This window comes from Dendrobates tinctorius, unplaced genomic scaffold (assembly GCF_039654945.1).
Source record: "Dendrobates tinctorius isolate UK_male_01 unplaced genomic scaffold, ASM3965494v1 ptg000196l, whole genome shotgun sequence".
Taxonomy (NCBI): Eukaryota; Metazoa; Chordata; class Amphibia; order Anura; family Dendrobatidae; genus Dendrobates; species Dendrobates tinctorius.
In genome coordinates this window covers 20910898-20935441 of record NW_027361863.1, presented here as the reverse complement: position 1 = coordinate 20935441, position 24544 = coordinate 20910898, and the positions used below count along the sequence as shown (strand labels likewise).

The window sequence follows — 24544 nt, the reverse complement described above, 5'->3', positions numbered from 1 at the left end:
CGACCAGACGATGCAAAGACGAGACGGAGGCAGATTCCAATTGTAACAGGTCCGAGTTTATTGGCCGTGCTGCTGACGACCATAGCCACACACCGCAGCACCTTTACAGCTCTCCGTATCCAGGCCCGGGTACCTTCACCCTTTCTTCAGTTGTGGTGACGTTCCTTGCGGATCTTTCACTGGGGCTATCCTAGACCAATCTACCGCCAGCGCTTCACCTGCCTGAGGACGTCATCCAATCGGTACCCCCCGGGGCCTCATCTGTCCTGCGGTATGTTGTGTCAGGGCCACCCCCCTGACTGTCTTCTCCTGTCAGTCCCTTCGTTGAGCTCTCCACCGTTGTCAGTCTTCTGTAGTGAGTCTCTCCACCTGAGCTCCTGCCGGGACTAACCACACCTGGAACCCCAACCTTTCCTATTTATCCCCTCTCTCACTGGGAATTTCCCTCCTCGGTTCCTATCTCCCTGCCCCCCATGACTAAGCAGTTTCTATAGCCGTAAGCTGATGTCAAGTCCTGAACTACACTCCCCCCTGCCATCTTGTGGTGAAATCCCGGTACTGCACTCCCTTTTCTGTCTTTCCCTGCTGTTACCTTTCTGTCATTGCCAATCTCCGTCTATAGTGCACAAACCGTCCCCTCCTACTTCCAGTCAAGTCTGTCCATCAAGTCACCTTCCCCACAGGAGCGATCCTTAAAGTCAATATCAACTCTTTAATGAGCCTTGCAATTTGCCTTAGGATAAAAGCCAAACCCAGAATCTCACCATTGCAGACATCGTGTTTCTGGGTGTTGCCCCTTATCAGTATAAAGTATGAGATCTGATTTGCCTAGGTGGGACTGGGAGAATAAATGGGAATGGTTTCTCCTTGTGGAGAGTGACAAGCCAATCCTGGCATGTTAGAGTAAGGAGACTCATAATCCATGAGTGCTTCTTTGGAAAATTAAATATGGAAAGTCTCTTCAGAGTGGAAGAGGATTAGATGGCTGCTATCAAGATATCGAGCCGAAGGCCATTAGCAGATTAAAAAAAATCACACGAGTTGTTCTGCTAACATTTGCTGAATAAAATTAAATATCTGCAAAAATGGATTACATTTCTAATTTTTACCTCCATTTTCTTAAATTCCTGTGGAACTTCTAAAAGATTAACTAATTTTCCAAATGCAACTTGAGGGAGGCCTCTTTTTAAAATGCACTGATTTATAGGTGTTTATAATATACAGGCCACGCTAAGCCGTGACAGGACTGATTTGGTCCTTAATGAAAACTCCGTTTTGTACATTTTCTTGAAAAAGTTTAAAATTGCTATTAAACTTAAGCCTGAAAAAATATCTTAAACCTTACAAAGATATAAAAAGAACTCATGGCTTTTAACTAGATTAAATAAAATAAACCTATGTGAACAGCGTCGGACTGGAACACCTTGGGCCCACCAGAGAAAATCATTCTTGGGGCCCACTATGTAGCTGCATAGAGTTAAATACCAGACCACCAATTGTGCGGTAAAACACGCTAATATCCGGGTATAATATAAGGTTGTACATGTCTTAATTATGTAGCAGGAGTTGTGGTAGCCCCCTCATAGAATATAAAGCAGCCCCCTCATAGAATATAATGTAGACCCCTCATAGAATATAATGCAGCCATCTCATAGAATATAATAATGCACCCCCTCATAGGGTATAATGCACCCCCTCATAGGGTATAATACTGCCCCCTCATAGGGTATAATACTCCCCCCTCATAGGGTATAATGCACCCCCTCATAGGGTATAATGCACCCCCTCATAGGGTATAATGCACCCCCTCATAGGGTATAATACTGCCCCCCTCATAGGGTATAATGCACCCCCTCATAGGGTATAATGCACCCCCTCATAGGGTATAATACTGCCCCCTCATAGGGTATAATACTGCCCCCCTCATAGGGAATAATGCACCCCCTCATAGGGAATAATGCACCCCCTCATAGGGTATAATACTGCCCCCCTCATAGGGTATAATACTGCCCCCCTCATAGGGTATAATACTGCCCCCCTCATAGGGTATAATACTGCCCCCCTCATAGGGTATAATGCACCCCGTCATAGGGTATAATGCACCCCCTCATAGGGTATAATGCACCCCCTCATAGGGTATAATGCACCCCCTCATAGGGTATAATGCACCCCCTCATAGGGTATAATACTGCCCCCTCATAGGGTATAATACTGCCCCCTCATAGGGAATAATGCACCCCCTCATAGGGTATAATACTGCCCCCTCATAGGGTATAATACTGCCCCCTCATAGGGAATAATGCACCCCCTCATAGGGAATAATGCACCCCCTCATAGGGTATAATACTGCCCCCCTCATAGGGTATAATGCACCCCCTCATAGGGTATAATGCACCCCCTCATAGGGTATAATGCACCCCCTCATAGGGTATAATGCACCCCCTCATAGGGTATAATGCACCCCCTCATAGGGTATAATACTGCCCCCCTCATAGGGTATAATACTGCCCCCCTCATAGGGTATAATACTGCCCCCCTCATAGGGTATAATACTGCCCCCCTCATAGGGAATAATACTGCCCCCCTCATAGGGAATAATACTGCCCCCCTCATAGGGTATAATACTGCCCCCCTCATAGGGTATAATACTGCCCCCCTCATAGGGTATAATACTGCCCCCCTCATAGGGTATAATGCACCCCCTCATCGGGTATAATGCACCCCCTCATAGGTTATAATATTGCCCCCTCATAGGATATAATACTGCCCCCTCATAGGGTATAATACTGCCCCCTCATAGGGTATAATACTGCCCCCTCATAGGGAATAATGCACCCCCTCATAGGGTATAATACTGCCCCCCTCATAGGGTATAATACTGCCCCCCTCATAGGGTATAATGCACCCCCTCATCGGGTATAATACTGCCCCCTCATAGGGTATAATACTGCCCCCTCATAGGGTATAATACTGCCCCCTCATAGGGTATAATACTGCCCCCTCATAGGGAATAATGCACCCCCTCATAGGGTATAATACTGCCCCCCTCATAGGGTATAATACTGCCCCCCTCATAGGGTATAATACTGCCCCCCTCATAGGGTATAATGCACCCCCTCATCGGGTATAATGCACCCCCTCATAGGGTATAATATTGCCCCCTCATAGGGTATAATACTGCCCCCTCATAGGGTATAATACTGCCCCCTCATAGGGTATAATACTGCCCCCTCATAGGGAATAATGCACCCCCTCATAGGGAATAATGCACCCCCTCATAGGGTATAATACTGCCCCCCTCATAGGGTATAATACTGCCCCCCTCATAGGGTATAATACTGCCCCCCTCATAGGGTATAATACTGCCCCCCTCATAGGGTATAATACTGCCCCCCTCATAGGGTATAATACTGCCCCCCTCATAGGGTATAATGCACCCCCTCATAGGGTATAATACTGCCCCCTCATAGGGTATAATACTGCCCCCTCATAGGGTATAATACTGCCCCCTCATAGGGAATAATGCACCCCCTCATAGGGTATAATACTGCCCCCCTCATAGGGAATAATGCACCCCCTCATAGGGTATAATGCTGCCCCCCTCATAGGGTATAATGCACCCCCTCATAGGGAATAATGCACCCCCTCATAGGGTATAATACTGCCCCCCTCATAGGGTATAATGCTATATAGATATAGAGTTAGATAGATAGATATAGATAGAAAGATAGATGTAGAAATAGATATAGAGATAGATAGTAGATAATGGATAGAAAGTAGATAATGGATAGATATAGATAGAAAGATTCATAGAGATAGATAGAGATAGATATAAAGATAGATATAGAAAGAAATATAGATAGATAGATCGATAGGTAGCTAGATATAGAGATAGATAGAAAATAGATAATGGATAGATAGATATAGAGATAGATAGCTATAGATAGAAAGATATAGAGAGATAGATATATAGATAGAGATAGATAATAGATAGAGATATACAGATATAATAATAATAATAATAATATTATAGACATATATAGATAGATATAGAGATAAATATATATAGATAGATGGCTATAAATAAAAATAGATATAGAGATAAATAGATATAGAGATAAATAGATATAGAGATAAATAGATATAGAGATAAATAGATATAGAGATAAATAGATATAGAGATAAATAGATATAGAGATAAATAGATATAGAGATAAATAGATATAGAGATAAATAGATAGATATAGAGACAGATAGATATAGAGATAATAGCTAGATATAGAGATATGTATAGAGATAGATAGATATAGAGTTAGAAAGATAGATAGATATAGAGAGAGATATAGAGATAGATCTAGATAGATGGATAGATAATAGAGATAATAGATAGATATAATAGATAGATATAGAGATAGATGGATAGATCAATAGATAGATAGATAAAGAGAGATAGAGATAGATAATGAGATATAGAGATAGATATAGAGATATAGTGTTAGATAGAAAGATAGATATAGAGATAGATAGATATAGAGATAGATAGATATGGATATAGAGATAACAGATAGATATAGAGATAATATATAGATAGATGGATATAGAGATAATATATAGATAGCTATAGAGAGAGAGAGATATAGAGATAGATATAGAGAGAAACAGATATAGATATAGAGATAGATAGATGGATATAGAGATAATATATAGATAGCTATAGAGAGAGAGATATAGAGATAGATATAGAGAGAAACAGATATAGAGATAGATATAGAGATAGATAGGTAGATAGATATAGAGATAATAGATAGATATAGAGATAGATATAAAGATAGATAGATATAGAGAGAGCGGTAGATAGAGATAGATATAGAGAGAGATAGATACAGAGATCGATAAATAGAGAGATAGATATAGATAATATATAGAGATAGATAGATAAAGATAGATAATAAATATAGAGATAGAGTAAGATAGAAAGATATAGAGATAGATAGATACAGAGAAAAGAGATAGATAGATAGGTATAGAGATAGATAGATATAGATATTAGATAGAGATATATATAGATGGTAGCTAGATAGATAATAAATATAGAGATAATAGATATAGAGATAGATAGAGTAAGATAGATATAGAGATAGATAGACATAATAGATAGATATAGAGATATATATATAGAGATAGATGTAGAGATAGAAAGATAGATATAAAGATAGAGCGATAGATAGAGATAGATATAGATAGAGATATAAAAAAAAAAACAAAACACGATACTCACCTCTCCTCCTCGCTCCCACGCTGATCCCGGCCTCAGTGTCAGGAGCTGCCCCCTCTGCCAGACACACAGCGGGTGCGCGATGTAGTGACGTCATCGCGCACTGGCTGTGAGTCAGGAGCAGAGAGGACTGAGGGCGGCGCCGGCCCTGATGCAGAGCGGCTTACTGGGCTGGGGGCGGGGCCTCTGGGGGTGGAGACCTGAAATGATATTCACTGCTTCGCAGTGAATATTCATTTCTCTTTAGCAGCGGGGACAGGGGCTCCTGCCTCCTGACTCCCGCTGATGCTCCGCTGGCAGGGGCCCCCATAGCAGCTGCATGGTGTGCGACACACCACTGGCTGGGGGCCCCTGGAGCAGCGGGGGCCCTAGGCAACTGCTGGCCCTGTATGCCTGCAGGTGCCAGGGCCCACCGGAGAATCCACCGGTTCTCCGGTGGGCCAGTCCGACGCTGTATGTGAAAGAAAATTTACCATAAAATGAAAGCATAATGTCAGAATCAATGGGATGAGTAAAAAGTCATTACTATACGAGAAGTGACTAGAAGAAAAGGGGTTTGTTACCGTGTTAGCCAGTTGAAAAAAGAATGCTCTCAGTGGGAAAAGCAAGACGATCTTGTGGTTATGATACCTTTTAATGACTGACAATGATGTTACAAAGCAAGCTTTCGAGAATTCTTAGGTCCCTTCGTCAGGTATGGTATAACAAAGTATCTGAAGAAACACATATATATACACACACACACACACACACACACACACACACACACACAAAAAAAAAAGAGGCATGGTATAATAAACATTTACCGTATATACTCGAATATAAGTCGAGATTTTCAGCCCAAAAAATTGGGCTGAAAGTCCCCCTCTCGACTTATATTCGAGTCATATACAAAGGGGTCGGAGGGGGCGGATGTGTCAGGTCATACTTACCCGTCCTGACGCTGTCTCTTGGGCCCCCAGCTTCTCCCCGTGCTCTCTCTTCCTGCCTTCAGCGGTCACGTGGTGCCGCTCATTAAAACTCATCAATATGCGCATATTGATGAGTTTTAATGAGCGGCACCACGTGACCGCTGAAGGCAGGAAGAGAGCGCAGAGAAGCTGGGGGCTCAAGACAGCGTCAGGACGGGTAAGTATAGCGATACTCACCTGTCCTGCGTCCATGGCTGCTTGCTGCTGTCTGTCATCGGTCAGTGACTTCAGACAGCAGAGGGCGCGGTGACGTGGTTAGTGCGCGCCGCGCCCCCTGCAGTCTGGACGTCACTGACTGATGATGTGCAGATAGCGGTGAGCAGCCATGGACGCAGGACAGGTGAGAATCTGACACCCAGCGACGGAGAGGTGAGTATGTCATTTTTTTTATTTTTACATGCAGCAGCAGCAGCGGCAGCACATGGGGGAATAATCTAAGGAGCTTCTAATGGGGGCAGCACATGGGGGAATAATCTGAGCTTCTTATGGGGCAGCATATGGGGGAACAATATGGAGCTTCTTGTGGGGGCAGCATATGGGGGAACAATCTGGAGCTTCTTGTGGGGGCAGCATATGGGGGAACAATATGGAGCTTCTTATGGGGCAGCATATGGGGGAACAATATGGAGCTTCTTGTGGGGGCAGCATATGGGGGAATAATCTGGAGCTTCTTGTGGGGGCAGCATATGGGGGAATAATCTGGAGCTTCTTGTGGGGGCAGCATATGGGGGAATAATCTATGGAGCATTTCCCACCCTAGACTTATACTCGAGTCAATAAGTTCTCCCAGTTTTTTGTGGCAAAATTAGGGGGGTCGACTTATACTCGGATCGACTTATACTCGAGTATATACGGTAAATTAATAAACTGAGATCAGAGAATTAATACTAAATTAGATTAGTGGTGTGAAAGTTTTATAGTCCCAATATCCAAGTAAGATCAGAGGCCTGGTGCTCTCACCTTCTCTGGAGCAGATTCCTCAGATTCTGTAGTGCAGGGTCCCCAACCTGTAGCTCGGGAGCCACATAGGGTTCGCGGTCCCATGAATTGTGGCTCGCGACTGTCTGCCAGCTTGGTGCATTAGGTCCAAGTCTAGAAAACAGGTATGAGGAGCACATCTCAAAACTGTGAATTTTTGAGTAGCCCTGCACAGAAGTGCAGATCTGGATGCATTTTACTGGTCTTAGGGTTTAGAGATGTTTTAGGTATGGTACACTGGAGGATGATACTACCTGTTAGAGGAGGCGCTCGAAGCTGGATGTGACAGTGTGTCGGGAGTCCTTGATGGGAGAATACTGAATGGGGGGATTGTGGGAACCCCTGGATCTCAGTGTACTGCTTTGGAGTGATTTCTGTGGAAAAGATTTGGTTATCATTATACTTGTAATGGGGGCTTTGGTTGACACTACTTTGAAGGGGGTGGGAGCTGGATGTGGCTCGCGACCCTCTCTCAGTGCTGAATGTGGCTCGTGACCTTCTCTCTAAGCTGAATGTGGCTCTCAAGGTCAGAAAGGTTGGGGACCACTGCTGTAGTGAGTCATAAATCCTCCTGACAGATTTAGTCCTGTGGGGATGGAATAAATAATAAAATAAATTTGTATTCCCAAACTCTGCAATGTTTATGTGATTTAAAATTGCCTTTTAATATGACAACTTTCATATTAGTTATGTTGTGTCCTGGACCACAGAAAAATGTTTGGTTTTTTTAATCTGTAATTGTGTGAGGTGTTGAGACCTCATCCTTGCTCTGAGTTTCTGTTCTGTTTCTCCCACATGGAGGCCTCCAATGGGATATATATTGCACAGAATTAAGCACACCACATTGGAAGAAGAACATGTGAATGCCCTATGAATCTTAAAGTCCTTCTGTGTGTTGGGAATCCGTATCCTGTCTTTGGTCTCTACATGAGTGCAGGTTTTGATGCTTTTCACATTACACAGATAAGTTCCTCTCAGTGTATCTGAGGGCATTGAACTTTGGATCATCATGTTTCTTAAATTTGGAGGTTGCCTGTAGCACAGCAAGGGAGGGTCTTTGAATATTGTCTTTAGCCAGTCATCCTTGAGTAAGATGTGGTGAAGTTATTTAGCAGTTTTTCCTCAGTACTTCAAACTGTGGGTTGTAGGTCACTACCAGAGGTACATGATTATTTTCCTCTTTCTCTCCATATTGAAGTAATTGACTTCTATGGATCCTTATGGCTCTAATTATTATTATTATTATTATTTATTGTTATATCGCCATTTATTCCATGGCGCTTTACATGTAAGGAGGAGTATACATAAAAACAAGTACAATAATCTTAAACAATACAAGTCATAACTGGTACAGGAGGAGAGAGGACCCTGCCTGCGACGGCTCACAATCTTCAAGGGATGGGTGATAATACAGTAGGCGAGGGTAGAGCTGGTCGTGCAGCGGTTTGGTCGATCGGTGGTTACTGCAGGTTGTAGGCTTGTCGGAAGAGGTGGGTCTTCAGGCTCTTTTTGAAGGTTTCGATGGTAGGTGAGAGTCTGATATGTTGTGGTAGAGAGTTCCAGAGTAGGGGTGATGCGCGAGAGAAATCTTGTATGCGATTGTGGGAAGAGGAGATAAGAGGGGAGTAGAGAAGGAGATCTTGTGAGGATCGGAGGTTGCGTGCGGGAAAGTACCAGGAGACGAGGTCACAGATGTATGGAGGAGACAGGTTGTGGATGGCTTTGTATGTCATGGTTAGGGTTTTGTACTGGAGTCTCTGGGCAATTGGGAGCCAGTGAAGGGATTGACAGAGGGGAGAAGCTGGGAAATAGCGGGGGGACAGGTGGATTAGTCGGGCAGCAGAGTTTAGAATAGATTGGAGGGGTGCGAGAGTGTTTGAGGGGAGGCCACAGAGCATGAGGTTGCAGTAGTCAAGGCGAGAGATGATGAGGGCATGGACTAGGGTTTTTGCAGATTCTTGGGTGAGGAATGAACGGATTCGTGAAATATTTTTGAGTTGAAGTCGGCAGGAAGTGGAAAGGGCTTGGATATGTGGTTTGAAGGAGAGATCATCGTCAAGGATTACTCCGAGGCAGCGAGCTTGTGGGACTGGGGAGAGTGGGCAGTCATTTACTGTAATTGATAGGTTCGTAGGGGGGGTCACGTGAGATGGGGGAAAGATGATGAATTCTGTTTTGTCCATGTTGAGTTTCAGAAATCTAGCGGAGAAGAAGGGTGAAACAGTGGACAGACATTGAGGGATTCTGTTTAGTAGGGAGGTGATATCTGGTCCAGAGATGTAGATCTGTGTGTCATCAGCGTAAAGATGATACTGAAAGCCATGAGATTCTATGAGCTGTCCCAGGCCAAAGGTGTAAATAGAGAACAGCAGGGGCCCAAGGACTGAACCTTGTGGGACTCCGACAGATAGGGGGCGAGGTGAGGAGGTGGTGTGTGAGTGGGAGACGCTGAATGTCCGGTCTGTTAGGTATGATGAGATCCAGGATAGGGCCAAGTCTGTGATGCCGAGGGATGAGAGGGTCTGTAATAATAGGGAATGGTCCACTGTGTCAAAGGCAGCCGACAGGTCCAGGAGGAGGAGGACAGAGTAGTGTCGCTTGCTCTTGGCGGTTAAGAGGTCATTGGTGACCTTAGTAAGGGCAGTTTCAGTGGAGTGGTGTGACCGGAAGCCAGATTGTAAGCGGTCGAAGAGGGAGCAAGAAGAGAGATGGGAGGACAGTTCAAGGTAGACGTGTTGTTCCAGTAGCTTGGAGGCGTAGGGGAGAAGTGATATAGGGCGATAGCTAGATACAGAGGATGGGTCAAGAGAGGGCTTTTTGAGGATAGGTGTGATGGAGGCATGTTTAAAGCTTGAGGGGAAAACACCAGTTGTTAGTGATAGGTTGAAGAGATGGGTTAGGGTTGGGATGAAGACTGTGGTGAGGTTTGGTATGAAGTGGGATGGGATCGGGTCGAGTGCACAGGTGGTGAGATGTGATCTTGAGAGTAGAGTGGAGAGTCGATCTTCTGTAATGGTGGAGAAGTTGGTTTTGAAGGTGGAGGGCTGGGAAGTCAGGAGGAAGGGCTCTGGGGGTTGTTGACCAAAACTGTCCCTGATGTTATCAATTTTCTGCTTGAAAAATGAGGCAAAGTCTTCAGCTGAGATGAGTGGGGAGGGAGGAGGTGCTGGGGGGCGGAGGAGAGAATTGAAGGTGTTGAATAACTGTTTAGGGTTGTGAGACAGGGAGGATATGAGAGATGAGAAGTAGGTTTGTTTAGCTGTGGCGAGTGTGGTCTTGAAAGTAGTGAGGGACTGTTTGAATGCGATGAAGTCCTCGTTGGAGTGGGATCTTTTCCATCTGCGCTCAGCAGCCCTGGAAGCTCGCCTCAGCTCTTTGGTCAGGCTGGTGTGCCAGGGCTGTCTGTTGATTTTGCGAGTTTTGGTATGTGTAAGTGGGGCAGCGGATTCCAAAGCTACAGCTATTGTGGTGTTATATAGAGCAGCAGCGTCATCTGCATTGTGTAAGGAACTTATATCTGTGAGAGGGAGGAGGGATTCAGAGAATGAGTGTAGGTCAAGGTGTTTAAGATTCCTGCGAGGGTGTGAAAGTTTGTGGGGTGGGGATTGTAGACATGGAGTGAAGAGGGAAGAGAATGTGAGCAGGTTGTGGACAGAGAGAGGAAGAGGTGAGTTAGAGAGGTTAGATAGGGAGCAGAGGCGGGTGAAGATGAGGTCCAGTGTGTGGCCATCTTTATGGGTGGATGTAGAAGACCATTGAGTGAGGCCGAAGGAGGAAGTGAGAGATAGAAGTTTAGTGGCAGCTGAGAGGGAAGTGTCAATGGGGATGTTGAAGTCGCCCATGATGATAGTAGGGATGTCCGCGGAAAGGAAATGAAGTAACCAGGTGGTGAAGTGGTCAAAGAAGGTGGTGGCTGGCCCTGGGGGGCAGTAGATGACAGCCAGTTGGAGGTTGGAGGGGGAGTAGATGCGCACAGTGCACCTCAAAGGAAGGGAGGGTAACAGAGGGTGGCAGTGGGATTGGGGTGAAGGAGCAGGTATATGACAGGAGAAAACCAACTCCTCCGCCATGTTTGCTGCTGGGGCGGGGGTTGTGAGAAAGGTGGAAGCCGCCATACGAAAGTGCAGCAGGAGAGGCTGTGTCAGAAGGGGTGAGCCAGGTTTCGGTGATGGCGAGGAAGGAAAGTTTGGTAGTGACAAAAAGATCATGGATGTAGGAAAGTTTGTTGCAGACAGAGCGAGCATTCCACAGAGCTCCTGTTAGTGGGACTGGGGAAGCGGGGGCTGGGTGAATGGGTATAAGGTTGGAGAGGTTACGGAAGGTTGTGATAGAGCGTGGATGGGAGGTAGAAATGACTGTGGGAATGTGGTGAGGAGGACCAGGATTTGGAGAGATATCACCAGCAGTGAGAAGGAGCAGAGAAAGTGTTAGCAGGTGGGAGCAGGAGAGGGCATGAGGGAGCTGTCTGTGTTTGGAGACAGAGGATTGTATGTTAAGGAACGGTTTTGAGGCGGAGGTGAGGTGGATGGGGAGGATTGAAGAAGAGATGAACAGTTCCTTACTAGGAGTAGGGATTAGGGGAATTAGCAGAAAGTGAAGGATTATTGGGGTGAAAATGAAAACAAACAGAAACATTGTTTACAGTGACTGTGTCCAGTTACCTTCAGTTCCCTTCTGGTTCAATTCTGGTTTTAATTCTTAAATTAATCTTCACACTTCTAGGACACACTTATAGGAAATCACACTGCAGACTGAAGTCTTTATGCAGACTTGTGCTCTGCAATATATGTACAACTAAGTGCAGTCAGGTGTGAAGCAGAGAGGAGTGGTCTCTGCTCATCTTGGCCAGACAATTAAGAGTGGACCAGATGTATATGATCAAGCCAGAGTAAACAAGGTCATAAATAACACTGGGGTAAGCTGGGGTTAGCTGAAAGGCATACCATGTGAATGCTAGGTGCAGAGGCAAGTCTATGTGCAAAGCTGGGTGATGCACTGTGTGCCCTTCATAGACAGACAGCAGGAGAGCTGGGTGGATGGACATACCTGTCGGAAGAATAGAGATGCTTGTTAGAGTGCAATGGTGGCAGGTAGCCTCTAATTGTTAGAACCTGTTTAGTTTGTGACTATCCACCATTTTCTTGTAGTGTTCTGGCTGCTGGTCTTTTTCCTCCGGTGCTGGGTTTGTCTTTGGTCAGATGATTGTATCACCCTTTATTAACCTGCACCTGTCTCCCAGTCCTTGCTGGACAACAGTGTTAATCCGCTTGAGTTCTGGCTTGGAGCTTTGCTTTGCCTTCTGTGTGTTTAATTAGTTCAGTGCTGGGATCTATGGTTCTGCTAGTCTTAGTTTCTGTTTTCAGTTTGTTTCTGCAGCCTTCTCTTTGTTTTCTATTGGGAGGTTACCCGTTTTTGTGCCCAGTCCTTGGATCCTTCAGGGACCCCCTTCCCCCTATCTATAGGTCTTCGCTTGAGATTGGCCTGGAATCGATGGTGGGTCTATTCGCAAGGAGTGGGTCGCCCACTGCATGGTGGGGTATCAGCCTGGTCGTGGTGCAGGGTTAGTTTTCCCCCCTTCTTCCCCAGTCCTGTGCTGCAGATCCGTAACACTATGATCTGATCATCAACGGAGATGCGGAGGTAACTCTGATTTAAAAATGTGTTTTTAAGATGGGTTAAGTGTTCATCCCTGTCCGTTGGGCTGGAACAGAAACATGTCATAGTTAGGACATGGTTAATGTCCTGTTCTCACAGGGTTAACTTTTGCTGGCCTCTCTTTGGATCTGGGAGGGGCATTTATACTCACTCCAGACAAGCATTCTCTGTCAACTATACTGTTATTCTGGCTGTGTGTCTGACCGACCCCCCTGGTGTGCGTGTACTGCATTGCTTGTTTGATTCCCGTGTATGACCCGGCCTGCCCCCTCACTCTGAACTCTGTCTCACATTTTAGGTACTATTGTCTTCTCTGGTTCCGACCTCCTGGCTTGGCTATTGTTACTCCACTATCGTTTGCCCCTATTGTACCGTCTATTGCCCGTTCTGGTTTTCTGATCTATTGCTACGTCCTGACTATCCGCTCTGTCTAACCCTTTGGTACTGTATTGATATCTCGTGCATTGACCCCGGCTTGATCTGGTTTCCGCCCCTATCTATGCCCCTTGGTAACTTGTCCCGTAGTTACCTTTCTAGGAGTGTCCCTGCTGCTCCTAGCACTGTGAAGCTTAGGTCACGCCCACAGCAGTCACATGCTTCAGGTCCTGACAGTCTGAAGCACGCATTGTCACCGCTGCTGCCCTGCTCCACAGGTATCTTTGAGCACTGTTTTTTGCACTCAGGACATGCGCACTGGCTCAGTGAGCGAGTGTAGTGCGGTGTTCCTGACAAAACAATTATATCTAAGGGTCTGGCTGTAGACTATGGATATTTTAATGTGTTTCGGGTGGAAGCTGTCCCATCTGAGGTAAGTGGGATGGTCAACTGGTTTCTGATACACCGATTCCTGGATTGAACCATTTTGAGTTTTTATGGTGGTATCTAGAAAATTGATTTCCATTTTTGAGTGGTCCAATGTCAAGTTTGTTATGGGATGAAATGTATTGAATTGCTTTTCCCACTGAAAGCATTCTTTTTTCATATAAAGTGACACATGCTAGTTTTGGAGAATGGAATTGCATCAATATGTGAAGTATAAAGTACATGGCTATGTTATCCAAAACCAGTAATATTTATTTTTATTTTCGGCAGATGACTTAACTAGGAGCTTGGAGAAACATCTGATAGCTTTAGATTTTAAGGAAGAGAATTCTGGTATTACACAATATACACATGAAGAACATGTCGTTTTTCCAGATTTGGACTCGGCTACACACAACAAAAATCTACCATCTGATTCATTTAATCAGGTCCTATCTTCTCATTTATCACAGACTGTTAAGGAAAATGAAATTCACAGAGGCGGCGTGGCTCAACAAAGACTTCACAAAAGAGAAAAGTTATTTATATGTTCAGAATGTGGGAAATGGTTTCACCAAATGTCTGATCTTGTGAGACATGAAAGAAGTCATGCAAGGGAGAAGCCGTATTCATGTTCAGAATGTGAGAAATGTTTTTATCAGAAATCACATCTTGTTACACATCAAAGAAGTCACACAGGAGAGAAGCCATATTCATGTTCTGAATGTGATAAATGTTTTAACCACAAATCAAATCTTGTCAGACACCAGAGAATTCACACAGGGGTGAAGCCGTATACATGTTCAGAATGTGGGAAACGTTTTGCAGATCAATCAAATCTAGGTAAACATGAGAGAAGTCACAAAGGGGAAAAGCCATATTCATGTTTTGAATGTTCAAAATGCTTTATGCATAAATCAGATCTTCGCATACATCAAAGAAGTCACACAGGGGAGAAACCATATTCATGCACAGTATGCGGAAAATGCTTTGCACAACAGTCAGATCGTATTAAGCACGAAAGAAGTCACAAAGACGGAAAGCTTTATTCATGTTTAGAATGTGGAAAAATTTTTAGCCAAAAAGCACATTTTTCTATACATAAGAGAAGTCACACAGGAGAAAAGCCATATCCATGTTCCGAATGTGGGAAATATTTTTTCCAGAAATCGCATCTTACTACACATCAGAGAAGTCACACAGGGGAGAAGCCATTTTCATGTTCGGAATGTGAGAGAAGTTTTTCAAGGAAATCAATTCTTATCAAGCATCAAAAAAGTCACAAAGGGAAGTAGCAGTTTTCTTTTATACATATTTTACTGACTAATTATACAAAAATCGTTAGAGTATTATTCATTAGTTAAAGTTTTATTAAAACATTTATGATTATTAAAATGTATATTGTTGCAGTGTATTTGTGCTTATCTTCATTTATTTTTTTTATATTACATTATAGTCTGAGGACTTATGGAGCTGAGGGAGAGGTAATGGGCATTTTGAATGTAGTATTTTAGAAGAAGTGAAGAGAGAATTACACCATAGATCCCAGATATTTTGCAGTTTGTTAGGAAACACTGGGGTTTTAAAGACAATCATTCCATATGGGATAGTCATACAAAAATATATTGTATCAATGGGGAAAGCTAGAGATTCTCCTATACATCCATCATCGCTAGTTTTTCATGATAGGAAAATAGTCTGACATAGCAATATTTGGATGTAATGTTGCTACTACTCCTCATCAAGAAGGCTTACTCCAAGGATAGGTGTTACTGAAGATGCGGTCGCACTCCAAGATGTATGTGGCAGTTAATGCATCCAGAAATCATATAGCCTCTGTAGCCACCAAAGCCATAGGCCGAACATAATAAAAGAGAGATGTTTTGGCTAAAGGGATGAAAAGGTGCATGATATACTGTATGTAGTAAGCATTAATAAGAATGAGGGGGATTATCCAAATGAGGGATTCAGGAAGTATAAGAAATAGAAATTGCATTGTACAACATTGTAAAGATATGTATAGATACCAACTCACGTGAGTGAATATAGAAGTGAGCCCTGGTAAGGGGTAGCCCTAAACCAGAGGGGTGTGCGACAAAGCTCCAAGTGTATCTCTATCACAATAGCTTCTTCAGTTTCTCTCCATGTCTGACAGCCATTCCATTCCAGTGTCAGTTGAATTCCAACCAGAGTACACCTCATTCTACTTAATGTGCTTCTGATTGTGATCACCTGAACCAAATCTTATTTAACGAAGGGAAGTATAAAAAACCCTGCTGTGGTGTTCACAATCCTCTTGCAATAAGACAAGCTGGATGGCAAAACAAGTGCTAGTAATATCCCAAAAGTAATAGGAATGAAAAAATAACTTTTAACCATGCCAAGGGAGTGGAAAAGAAAAGTCTTGAGTGAGGAAAAGAAGGGCTCAATTCTGGCTTTACTAGCAGAGGGATACAGTGAGCGTCAGGTTGCCTCCATCCTTAAAATTTCTAAGATGGCAGTTCATTACAACAAGGTCAAGCAGCAGATATTGGGGACAACAAAGCTACAGACTAGCAGAGTGCGAAAACGACCCTCTACTGACCAGGATGATGTCATCTTATTCGAATGTCACTCAGCAACCGCAGGGTGACATCAAGTGACCTACAAAAGGAATGGCAGCTAGGGTGAAGTGCACAGCAAGAACAGTTCATAACAGGCTCCTAGAGGTAGGGCTCAAGTCATGTAATGCTAGAAAAAAGCCTTTCATCAATGAAAAGCAAAGGAGAGCCAGGCTGAAGTGTGTCAAAGACCATAAGGATTGGACCATAGGGGATTGGAGTAAGGTAATCTCTGAGTCTAATTTTCAGCTTTGCCCAACTCCTGGTCGTATAATGGTTAGACGGAGACCTAGAGAGGCGTACAAGCCACAGTATCCTGCACCCACTGTGAAGTTTGGTGGAGGATCGGTGATGATCTTGGCATGCTTCAGCAAGGCTGGAATTGGGCAGGTTAATCTTTGCGGAGGATGAATCAAGCCGCATACAAGGTTATCCTGGAAAAACAGTTGATTCCTTCTGCTCAGGCAATGTTCCCCAACTCTGAGGACTGGCTTTTCCAGCAGGACAATGTGGCATGCTACACAGCTAGGCCATTCAATGTGTGGATGAAGGACCACCACATCAAATCCCTGTCATGACCAGCCCAATCTCCAGACCTGAACCTCATTGAAAACCTCTGGAATGTAATCAAGAGGAAGAAGGGTAGTCACAAGCCATCAAACAAAGAAGAACTGCTTACATGTGTACCAGGAGCGGCATAAGGTCACCCAAAAGCAGTGTGAGAGACTGGTGGAAAGCAGCCAAGACGCAGGAAAGCTGGGATTAACAATCATAGTTATTCCACAAAATATTGATTTCTGAACTCTGAGTTATGAGTGTTATGAGTGCGGTTCTGAAGCTTTTCATAATGTTTTAGCTTAAATTGGATTTTATTGAAGGGGATTGAACTTTTTGAAATTTTCATAGTTAACCACGTCAAGACAGGATGGAGTTCCATGCACATGCTGCAGCTGTCTGTGAGCTGGCTTTAACTATTTCCATGCACAAGATGCCTTCCCAGAATGATTTTGGCTTACTCAAGCACATCTAGTCAAACTGCAGTTAAGTTTTTTATGTCTCTGTCAGCAGTGGGGTCCTCCTGGGTCTCCTGCCATAGTATTTCATTTCATTCAAATGTCGACGGATAGCTCACGCTGACACTGATGCACATTGAGCCTGCAGGACAGCTTAAATTTCTTTGGAACTTGATTGGGGCTGCTTATCCACCATCGGGATGGATTAACTTGCGTTGCACTCTTTCATCAATTTTTCTCTGTCATCCATGTCCAAGGAGATTAGCTACAGTGCCATGGGTTGTAAACATCTTCATTATGGAGATGGACGTGTAGCCTTGAGATTGTTGATATTTTTCAACAATTTTGGTTTTCAAGACCTCAGACCATTCTCCTGTCTTTCAGAGACACACATTGGTTTCAGGTGTGATTTTCATATTGCCCATACCTGTTACTTGCCACAGGTGAGTTTGAGTGAGCATCACATGCTTGAAACAAAGTTGTTTTCCCAAAATTTTGGAAAAGTGCCAACATTTGTGGAGTTTTGTGTGAAATTTTGTTCAATTTTCCAATCTGTTTTTTTGGTGTTGTTGCAATACACACAAAGGAAATAAACATACCTATAACAAGACATGTGAAATTGCAATAATTTTCTGTGAGAAATACTGCCTCCTTTTCTGGAGCAATTTCAAGGGTGCCAACAATTTAGGCCATGACTGTATATACGACTTTCAAAAATTACCACTGACCCCGCTTTATTAGAGCCGTTTATGACTGTATTGGAAGTACAACTTATTTTAAGGACAAAAACTCAAATTTAGACATGTTAATATGGTGAATGTGAACGTATTTCTACAACAAGAGTAAATCTTGTTCAATAATGTTTGGCAATCATCCACTGATGGGGATTTTGATTGGATTGGGAACTCTGATGGAAAAATTGGTGTCCTCGTTAAGATCTTCGGATCGTATACCTGCCCACATATTCTCTGACTAACGAATAAAATCCTACAGTACCTGTTCAGAAAAAATAAGGACACTATAGTGGGTTGAAAACATAAGTGATCTGAGAGGATAAATCTTGAAGAAAATGTTTTTTGACTGTTAGTAGTTGAATAACCTTATCCACATCCTGGAGGGTCCTTATAGATCAAATTTTTTAAGACGGTACAAATTTAGATCCTTTTTGCAATGCAGAAAGGTGATCTTTTGAGAGGACTGTGGCTGATAGATTCAATATGGTGAAATGGGTTCCAATAGAAGTTCATGTTTCCTGGGTCTGCCTAAATACCTACGTTGAATTTGACTTATGGCATCCTGATCTCCGTGTGCGTTTTTTTTTTTTTTTTGCGAGCACCATTTTTTTTGTATATTTAAGTTAGGGAAGAGTCAGACAGCTGAATACCCGCTCCGCCCAAAGCGCCGCCCCCTTTTGTACGTACAGTGAATCACCGCATCCTATACATAGACTGTCTTATTTATCTTGCGGAGACTGACCAATCAGCAGCATGTCCTGACTGTGGAATCATACCCTAACGAAAATCACAACGCAATGCTTGGACTGGCCGTTGGCTCTTCCAAACCGAGCATGACAGCTGCATAAATCTACTGTCTGCAAAACTCGGGTCAGGAGAGCTGACAGCCAATCCAAGCATTGCATCACATTTCTTGTCCAAGTTATATGGCCGGTTGTCACTCTGTAAGAGTAGAAATGCCGGGGAAGAGGGACCCTATGTGAGCAGGGTCAGGAGGCAGTGACAGACAGGACGCAGGCAGAGCAAGAATTAACAATTTTAACCGTTTCAATTAAACAGGGGGTTTATTCCTTGCAGGGAGATGAATGGTTAAAGAAGGGAATAAACAGTTCAATTGTAAAGGATAAGCAGAGTTAATGAACAAGGTAACGGCAGTTCTCTTGTGCACTTATCGTGTCAGAAGTTCCTCAGGCTGCAGGTACTACTTGGGAGTCAGTAGCGCCAACAACGGCTGGCGTGATGCTTGTCCAAGAAGGTCCTGTTGGTAACGGAAGTCCGTCTTCTGGCAGCAGCGGTCGGTCTCCGGCACCTTCCGCTGAGCCCCTAGTCCATATGCATGTGCGGCCGGAACAAGCAAAGCCGCAAGCACTATCAGGGTCCAATGTGAGCTGGTAAGTATAAACTGGTAAGGTAGGCCACAAATGTCTGTCCAGTACTCTGTTTTCTCTATGCGGCACGTGCACTGTACTATTGGTCACGAAACGCACGGCACCTAGCACTCTGGCAGCTATCAGACACACTGCTCTTCTCTCTGGAATCCCCGCTGGTGATGGCGGAAGTATATGGACGCGGGCCAGCGCCTCTCTCCCTGCTGCTCACCGAATTTTCCTGCCAAGACTAACTACTTCCGCGCACTCTGTGTCTTCAGCCGCATAGCCACGCCCCCTGCTTCCGAGTGCAAAGGTCTGTCCGGTTTTACTCTTTCCCCCGAACAACAGAGGAGACAGCCCCGACAGCTTCGGACCCGGCACAGGACAGGTACCCACGACCCGATTCTCCTCCTTACACTTCCCCTCTCCTTTAGCTCACCATTCCATGGGCGAGAGTTCCTGCAGTAAACGTTGACACTCCTCCATCTCTTGGATGATTCACTGCCAAATAAATTGGTCTTGTTCGTAACGGTTGGGTGGTATTCCAGTTCTTCATTCTGTGCGGCGTAAACCAGGTTGAGTAGTCAAAGCACGCAGGTTCAATGGAGAAGCCATCTCGGGAGTTTGAGGCTCCTGTACCTCTTCTGGGTCGATAAGTGGTGGGCCAGAAAATTCTTCTTCACTGTCGAAATTTGTAGAAGGGAGTGTTTCAGGAATGTTTCGCGCTCTCTCCCAGTGGTCTGGATCTCGTGACAAACAAGGATGTAGCATGTTTCCATGGACTACTCGAGTGGGGGCGTCTTCTTCCCCTTCAGGTTGAATCTCATAGACAGGACCATCGGATCCAATCTGCTGTTTCAACCAGTACGGGGTTTTTTTCCCACCGATACTCCAACCAGCCCCGAGGTCACTTGTCTTGAACCAGTACTTGGTCTCCGGCCTTGAGAGCTGGGGCATCATCTCATGATGTTCAAGCTGCCGAAACTTGATCTGTATCAATTGATGCAGAGTCTGTAAATGATGTCGATGTTTACGGACCCAGGTGGACACCCCTGTCCACGGGTAGTCCTCCTCTGAGTCCAATTCCAGCTCCGTGATCTCTCGCCCTTTTCGTCCAAACAGCAGTGTGTATGGCGTGTATCCAGTTGAGCTGTGTACCCAGTTGTTGTACACCCAGATTAATTCAGCCACATACTCAGGCCAATGGACTTCCTTATCCTCCTCCAGCATTCTCAGCATCTGAATCAGTGTTCGATTGAAATGCTCACAGGCTCCATTTCCTTATGGATGGTAGGTTGTCGTTCTGGATTTCTCAATATGATACAGGCGTTGCAGTTCTTCCATCACTTGTCCTTGAAAACAGGCACCTTGGTCAGATTGAATTCTATTCAGACAACCGTATACTCAGATGAAGTCTCTGCAAATGGCCTTTACCGCCGATTCGTTAGTCTGATCCCAGGTCAGAGTTACCACAGCAAATTTGGTAAAATAATCGGTCATCATCAGACAGTGTTCATATCCAAGGTAAGCTGGACCCACGGTCAAGTAGTCGATCATCTATACCTCTAGGGGAACAGAAGTCACGTTGGTCTGCGTAGGGGCCCTCTGTTATGAATGAGTCACCATAGGAGGCAAAAGCACTTATACAAGCTAAGTCCAGAAAACGAGAGAAGTTGGCAACTATCAGATTGCAGACCCCTGAACCTATCAACACAACTAGCAGTAGCCGTGGGGGGTTCCTACGATGCCCTAGACCCCCCCGATCACAGCCGGAGAAATACATAAGCCTAAAGAAAGAAAGGGGAAATCTAAACTGCCCCAGAGCAGACCCCAAAGCAATAGGCAGCCCCCAACATATAATGACGGTGAAGCAAGATGAAAATACTAACACAGACAGAAAGATAGACTGAGCAAAGACGGGGCCCCAAAACTACCTAGATAGGAAAGGAAAGGAAGGCTGCTGTCTGCAATCTGCAAAAACCCTATCAAAGACATAAGCCAACCAGCTGATATGAAAAAGGCCCTGAAGCAGCTAGGCTTCAAAAACTGAATCAGCACTCAGGTATTTTCAGAAGACAGAGCTAAATGAATTCAGCACACCCCAGCAGGGAATGGCAGAAATCCAGAAAAACAAAGCAAAAACAAAGTCAAAGCAAAAAGCAAAAGGCCGAGCAGCAAACTTAGCTTTGGAGGAGCAGGAATTCAGACTGGTCTCCAAGGATCCCACAGAGAAATCACCCGCAGGGCAGAAGGGCGTAGGCAGCATTATATCCAGTCCGTAACTCCACTCAGCCAGTCACAATCATCAGCCTCACGTGTTTGACAATCAGGCTCACTACCTTTCTTTACCAGAAGAGGGAGTTCCTCGGGCCTCAGTAATGAAGGGGAAAATGAACTCACAACAGCCCTCTGTTTCGGAGGCTTAGCTAGTTTGCAGCTCCTACATCTGTGAAAAGCTTCATCTACTGCAGTCTTTAGCCGCGGATGGTAAATCAACTTCTGCAGCCACTGGAACATCTTCTCCGGGCCAAAGTGGACCCCTCATGAGCTTCGTTGGCCACCTCACTGATCAGCTTTTTGGGGTTTCGGGGAGCACCACTTGCCAGGTGATTCCCCACTCTTGTGCTAACTGCCCTTTCCGATACAACAAGCCATCTTTCAATTGGAGCCTTTCCCATTGCCGGAGGATCTGCAGTGTTCCCGGGGACAGGGCCTCTCTCTCTCTTCGGCTGGGAAGTTGCTTCAAAGCCACCCATTGCCTCAACTGAGCGAGTTCCCTATCCTGCTGAAGTTGTACCCAGTCATCACGGGGGGTGTCCCAGGGTGTGTTCTCCGGACTCCTCCTTGATCTGTCCCTGCCTTGCTGCCAACATCCTGGCAGGGTTCCAAAATCCAGGGAACTCTTCAGCCTCCAGCTCTTCGTCTCGGTTATGCCCAGGTCACTCATGAGTCACTCTATAAAAGAGCATCGGCATGAGTATTCTCAGCTGCTCTCTGATATGCGATCTCGTATCGGTAATTTGCCATATGGGCCACCCATCTCTGCTCTAGCGCCCCAAGTTTTGCATTTTCTAGGTGGGCCAGAGTATTGTTAGCAGTGCATACCAAGACTTCAGAACCGGACTGGTATTCAGCGAATTTCTTGGTCATTGTCCACACTAATGCCAGCAGCTACAGCTTGAAAGAGCTGAAATTATCTGGATTTCGTTCGGAGTCGTGGAGAGACCGGCTCGCATAAGCAACCACTGGTTCTTTTTCATCCTGCTTCTGCAGCAATACAGCTCCTAGTCCATGTAGACTTCCATCGGTGTGAAGGATGAAAGGTTGAGAGAAGTCTGCATAGGCCAGTACGGGTGCTTCAGTCAGGGCCATTTTCAAGGCTCGGAAAGCTTCTTCCTGGCTATCTCTCCACTGGATGGTCCGATTCTTTGCAGCGGACGGTACTCCTTTCAACAATTCCAGCAGCAGATTAGCAATAAGAGTGACGTTTTTCATGAACCATTGATAGTATCTGGTTAGTCCCAGAAAGGCCAAGACATCCTTCACCGTCTTCGGTGTGGGCCAGTCCTGCACTGCTGCTATCTTCTCACGTGCCGATCTCACCCCTTCGGCGGCAACAACATGTCTCAGATATTCAATCTGCTTGCAGAAGAGATGACACTTCCGAGGGTTCACTTTCAGGCCGTGTTTCTGCAGCCGACTCAACACCTGTTCCAGCTGTTGCAGATGCTCCTCGAAGGTGGCGGCATAGACGATGATGTCGTCCAAATAGATGAGGGTAGCTTCAAAATTCAGGTCTCCCGAACATCTCACCATCAATCGTTGAAAGGTCCCTGTTGCGTTGGTAATTATGAATGCTGTCTTCGCTTAGTCTTTCTCAGACATGGGCACTTGCCAATTTCCACTGGCCAGATCCAACGACGAGAAGTACTTCGCTTTCCTCAGGCCTGACAACGACTCCTCAATTCTTGGTAGTAGGTACGAGTCTCGCACAGTGCAGGCGTTCAGCTTCCGGTAATCTACACAGAAACGCAGGGTTCCATCCTTCTTTCGTACTAGAACAATGGGAGCAGCCCAGGGGCTTTGGCTCTCTCAGATGACCCCTCTGCAGCAGATGCGCCAACATGTATTTCACCTTCTGGTACATCTGTGGTGGGATTTGTCAAAATCGTTCCGGAATGGGTGTGATGTTTTCCTTTGGAATCTCATGTGTGATGGCTGTAGTGCAGCCAAAATCATCATCATGATGAGCAAAAATGACCTGGTATCGCTCTAGCACCACTTCCATTTGTTCTACCTGTTGTTGTGAGAGTTCCGTTAGTTCAGCCCGCATCTGCTCCAGGCTTCAGCGTCCCTCCTTAAGGTGATTAGGTGGTGGCTCAGAGGACACCATTATGGCCACTGTCCAGGGATCCCCTTGTTTAACCGTCAATTGAACGGCCTCTGGTGGTATCAACTCTTCTGGCACACCCATTATCTGTGCTACTTCACTTTTGGGCGGGAGCATAAGATTGTCCTCTCCTAGGTTGACACATCGCACTGGCACATTACCATCATGAACAGTGGCTAACATCCGTGCAATGAGGAGCCCTGGAGGTAGTTGTTCCATTAAAGCTGGCTCTATCTGGACTTCTACTCCTTCAAAAGAGGTACAGGCTTGGATGGGCAGAGTGAGCACAGTCTGACCTGGTGGTTAAACGAGGTTCGCGGAGGACGGAATGACCACCTTCCCCAATGTTTTTCCTTCACTTTATGTCTCTTGGGCCTGGACCACCCGTATCAACTGTTGAAACACTTTTTTCTCTAGGGTGTGTGTGAGGGCTCCATCGATTCAGAAACACATCTGCCGACTCATTGACCAGGATGCTCCCGAGTTCTTTCAACACGTTCATTCCTAAAGTCATAATGGGACCATAGCGCTTAACATGACTCCTTTCCCGCCCACACCTTTGCCGCACACGGTGATTTGCATCCAGACCATCCCTGCGACTGGGATAGGCAATTGGATGGCCGCCGTCAATTTGATTACTGGGCCCCTTTCAGGCCGCATCGCCTCGGGAAAATGACATCTGACATAAGTCTTGGGCATAGCGGTTACTTGAGAGCCAGTATCAACTAAACAGTGGATGGCCCAACCATCCATTTCG

General features: G+C 45.1%; 1 protein-coding gene across 1 annotated transcript in view; it reads left to right on the top strand.

Moving 5' to 3' along the window:
• LOC141056099 (uncharacterized) overlaps positions 1-24544 on the top strand; it is a 146826-nt gene that overhangs the window by 26933 nt on the left and 95349 nt on the right. The window contains 3 exon segments of the mRNA XM_073552754.1: positions 13972-14974; positions 15137-15164; positions 23269-23368. Coding sequence (XP_073408855.1) covers positions 13972-14974; positions 15137-15164; positions 23269-23368 — 1131 coding nt within the window.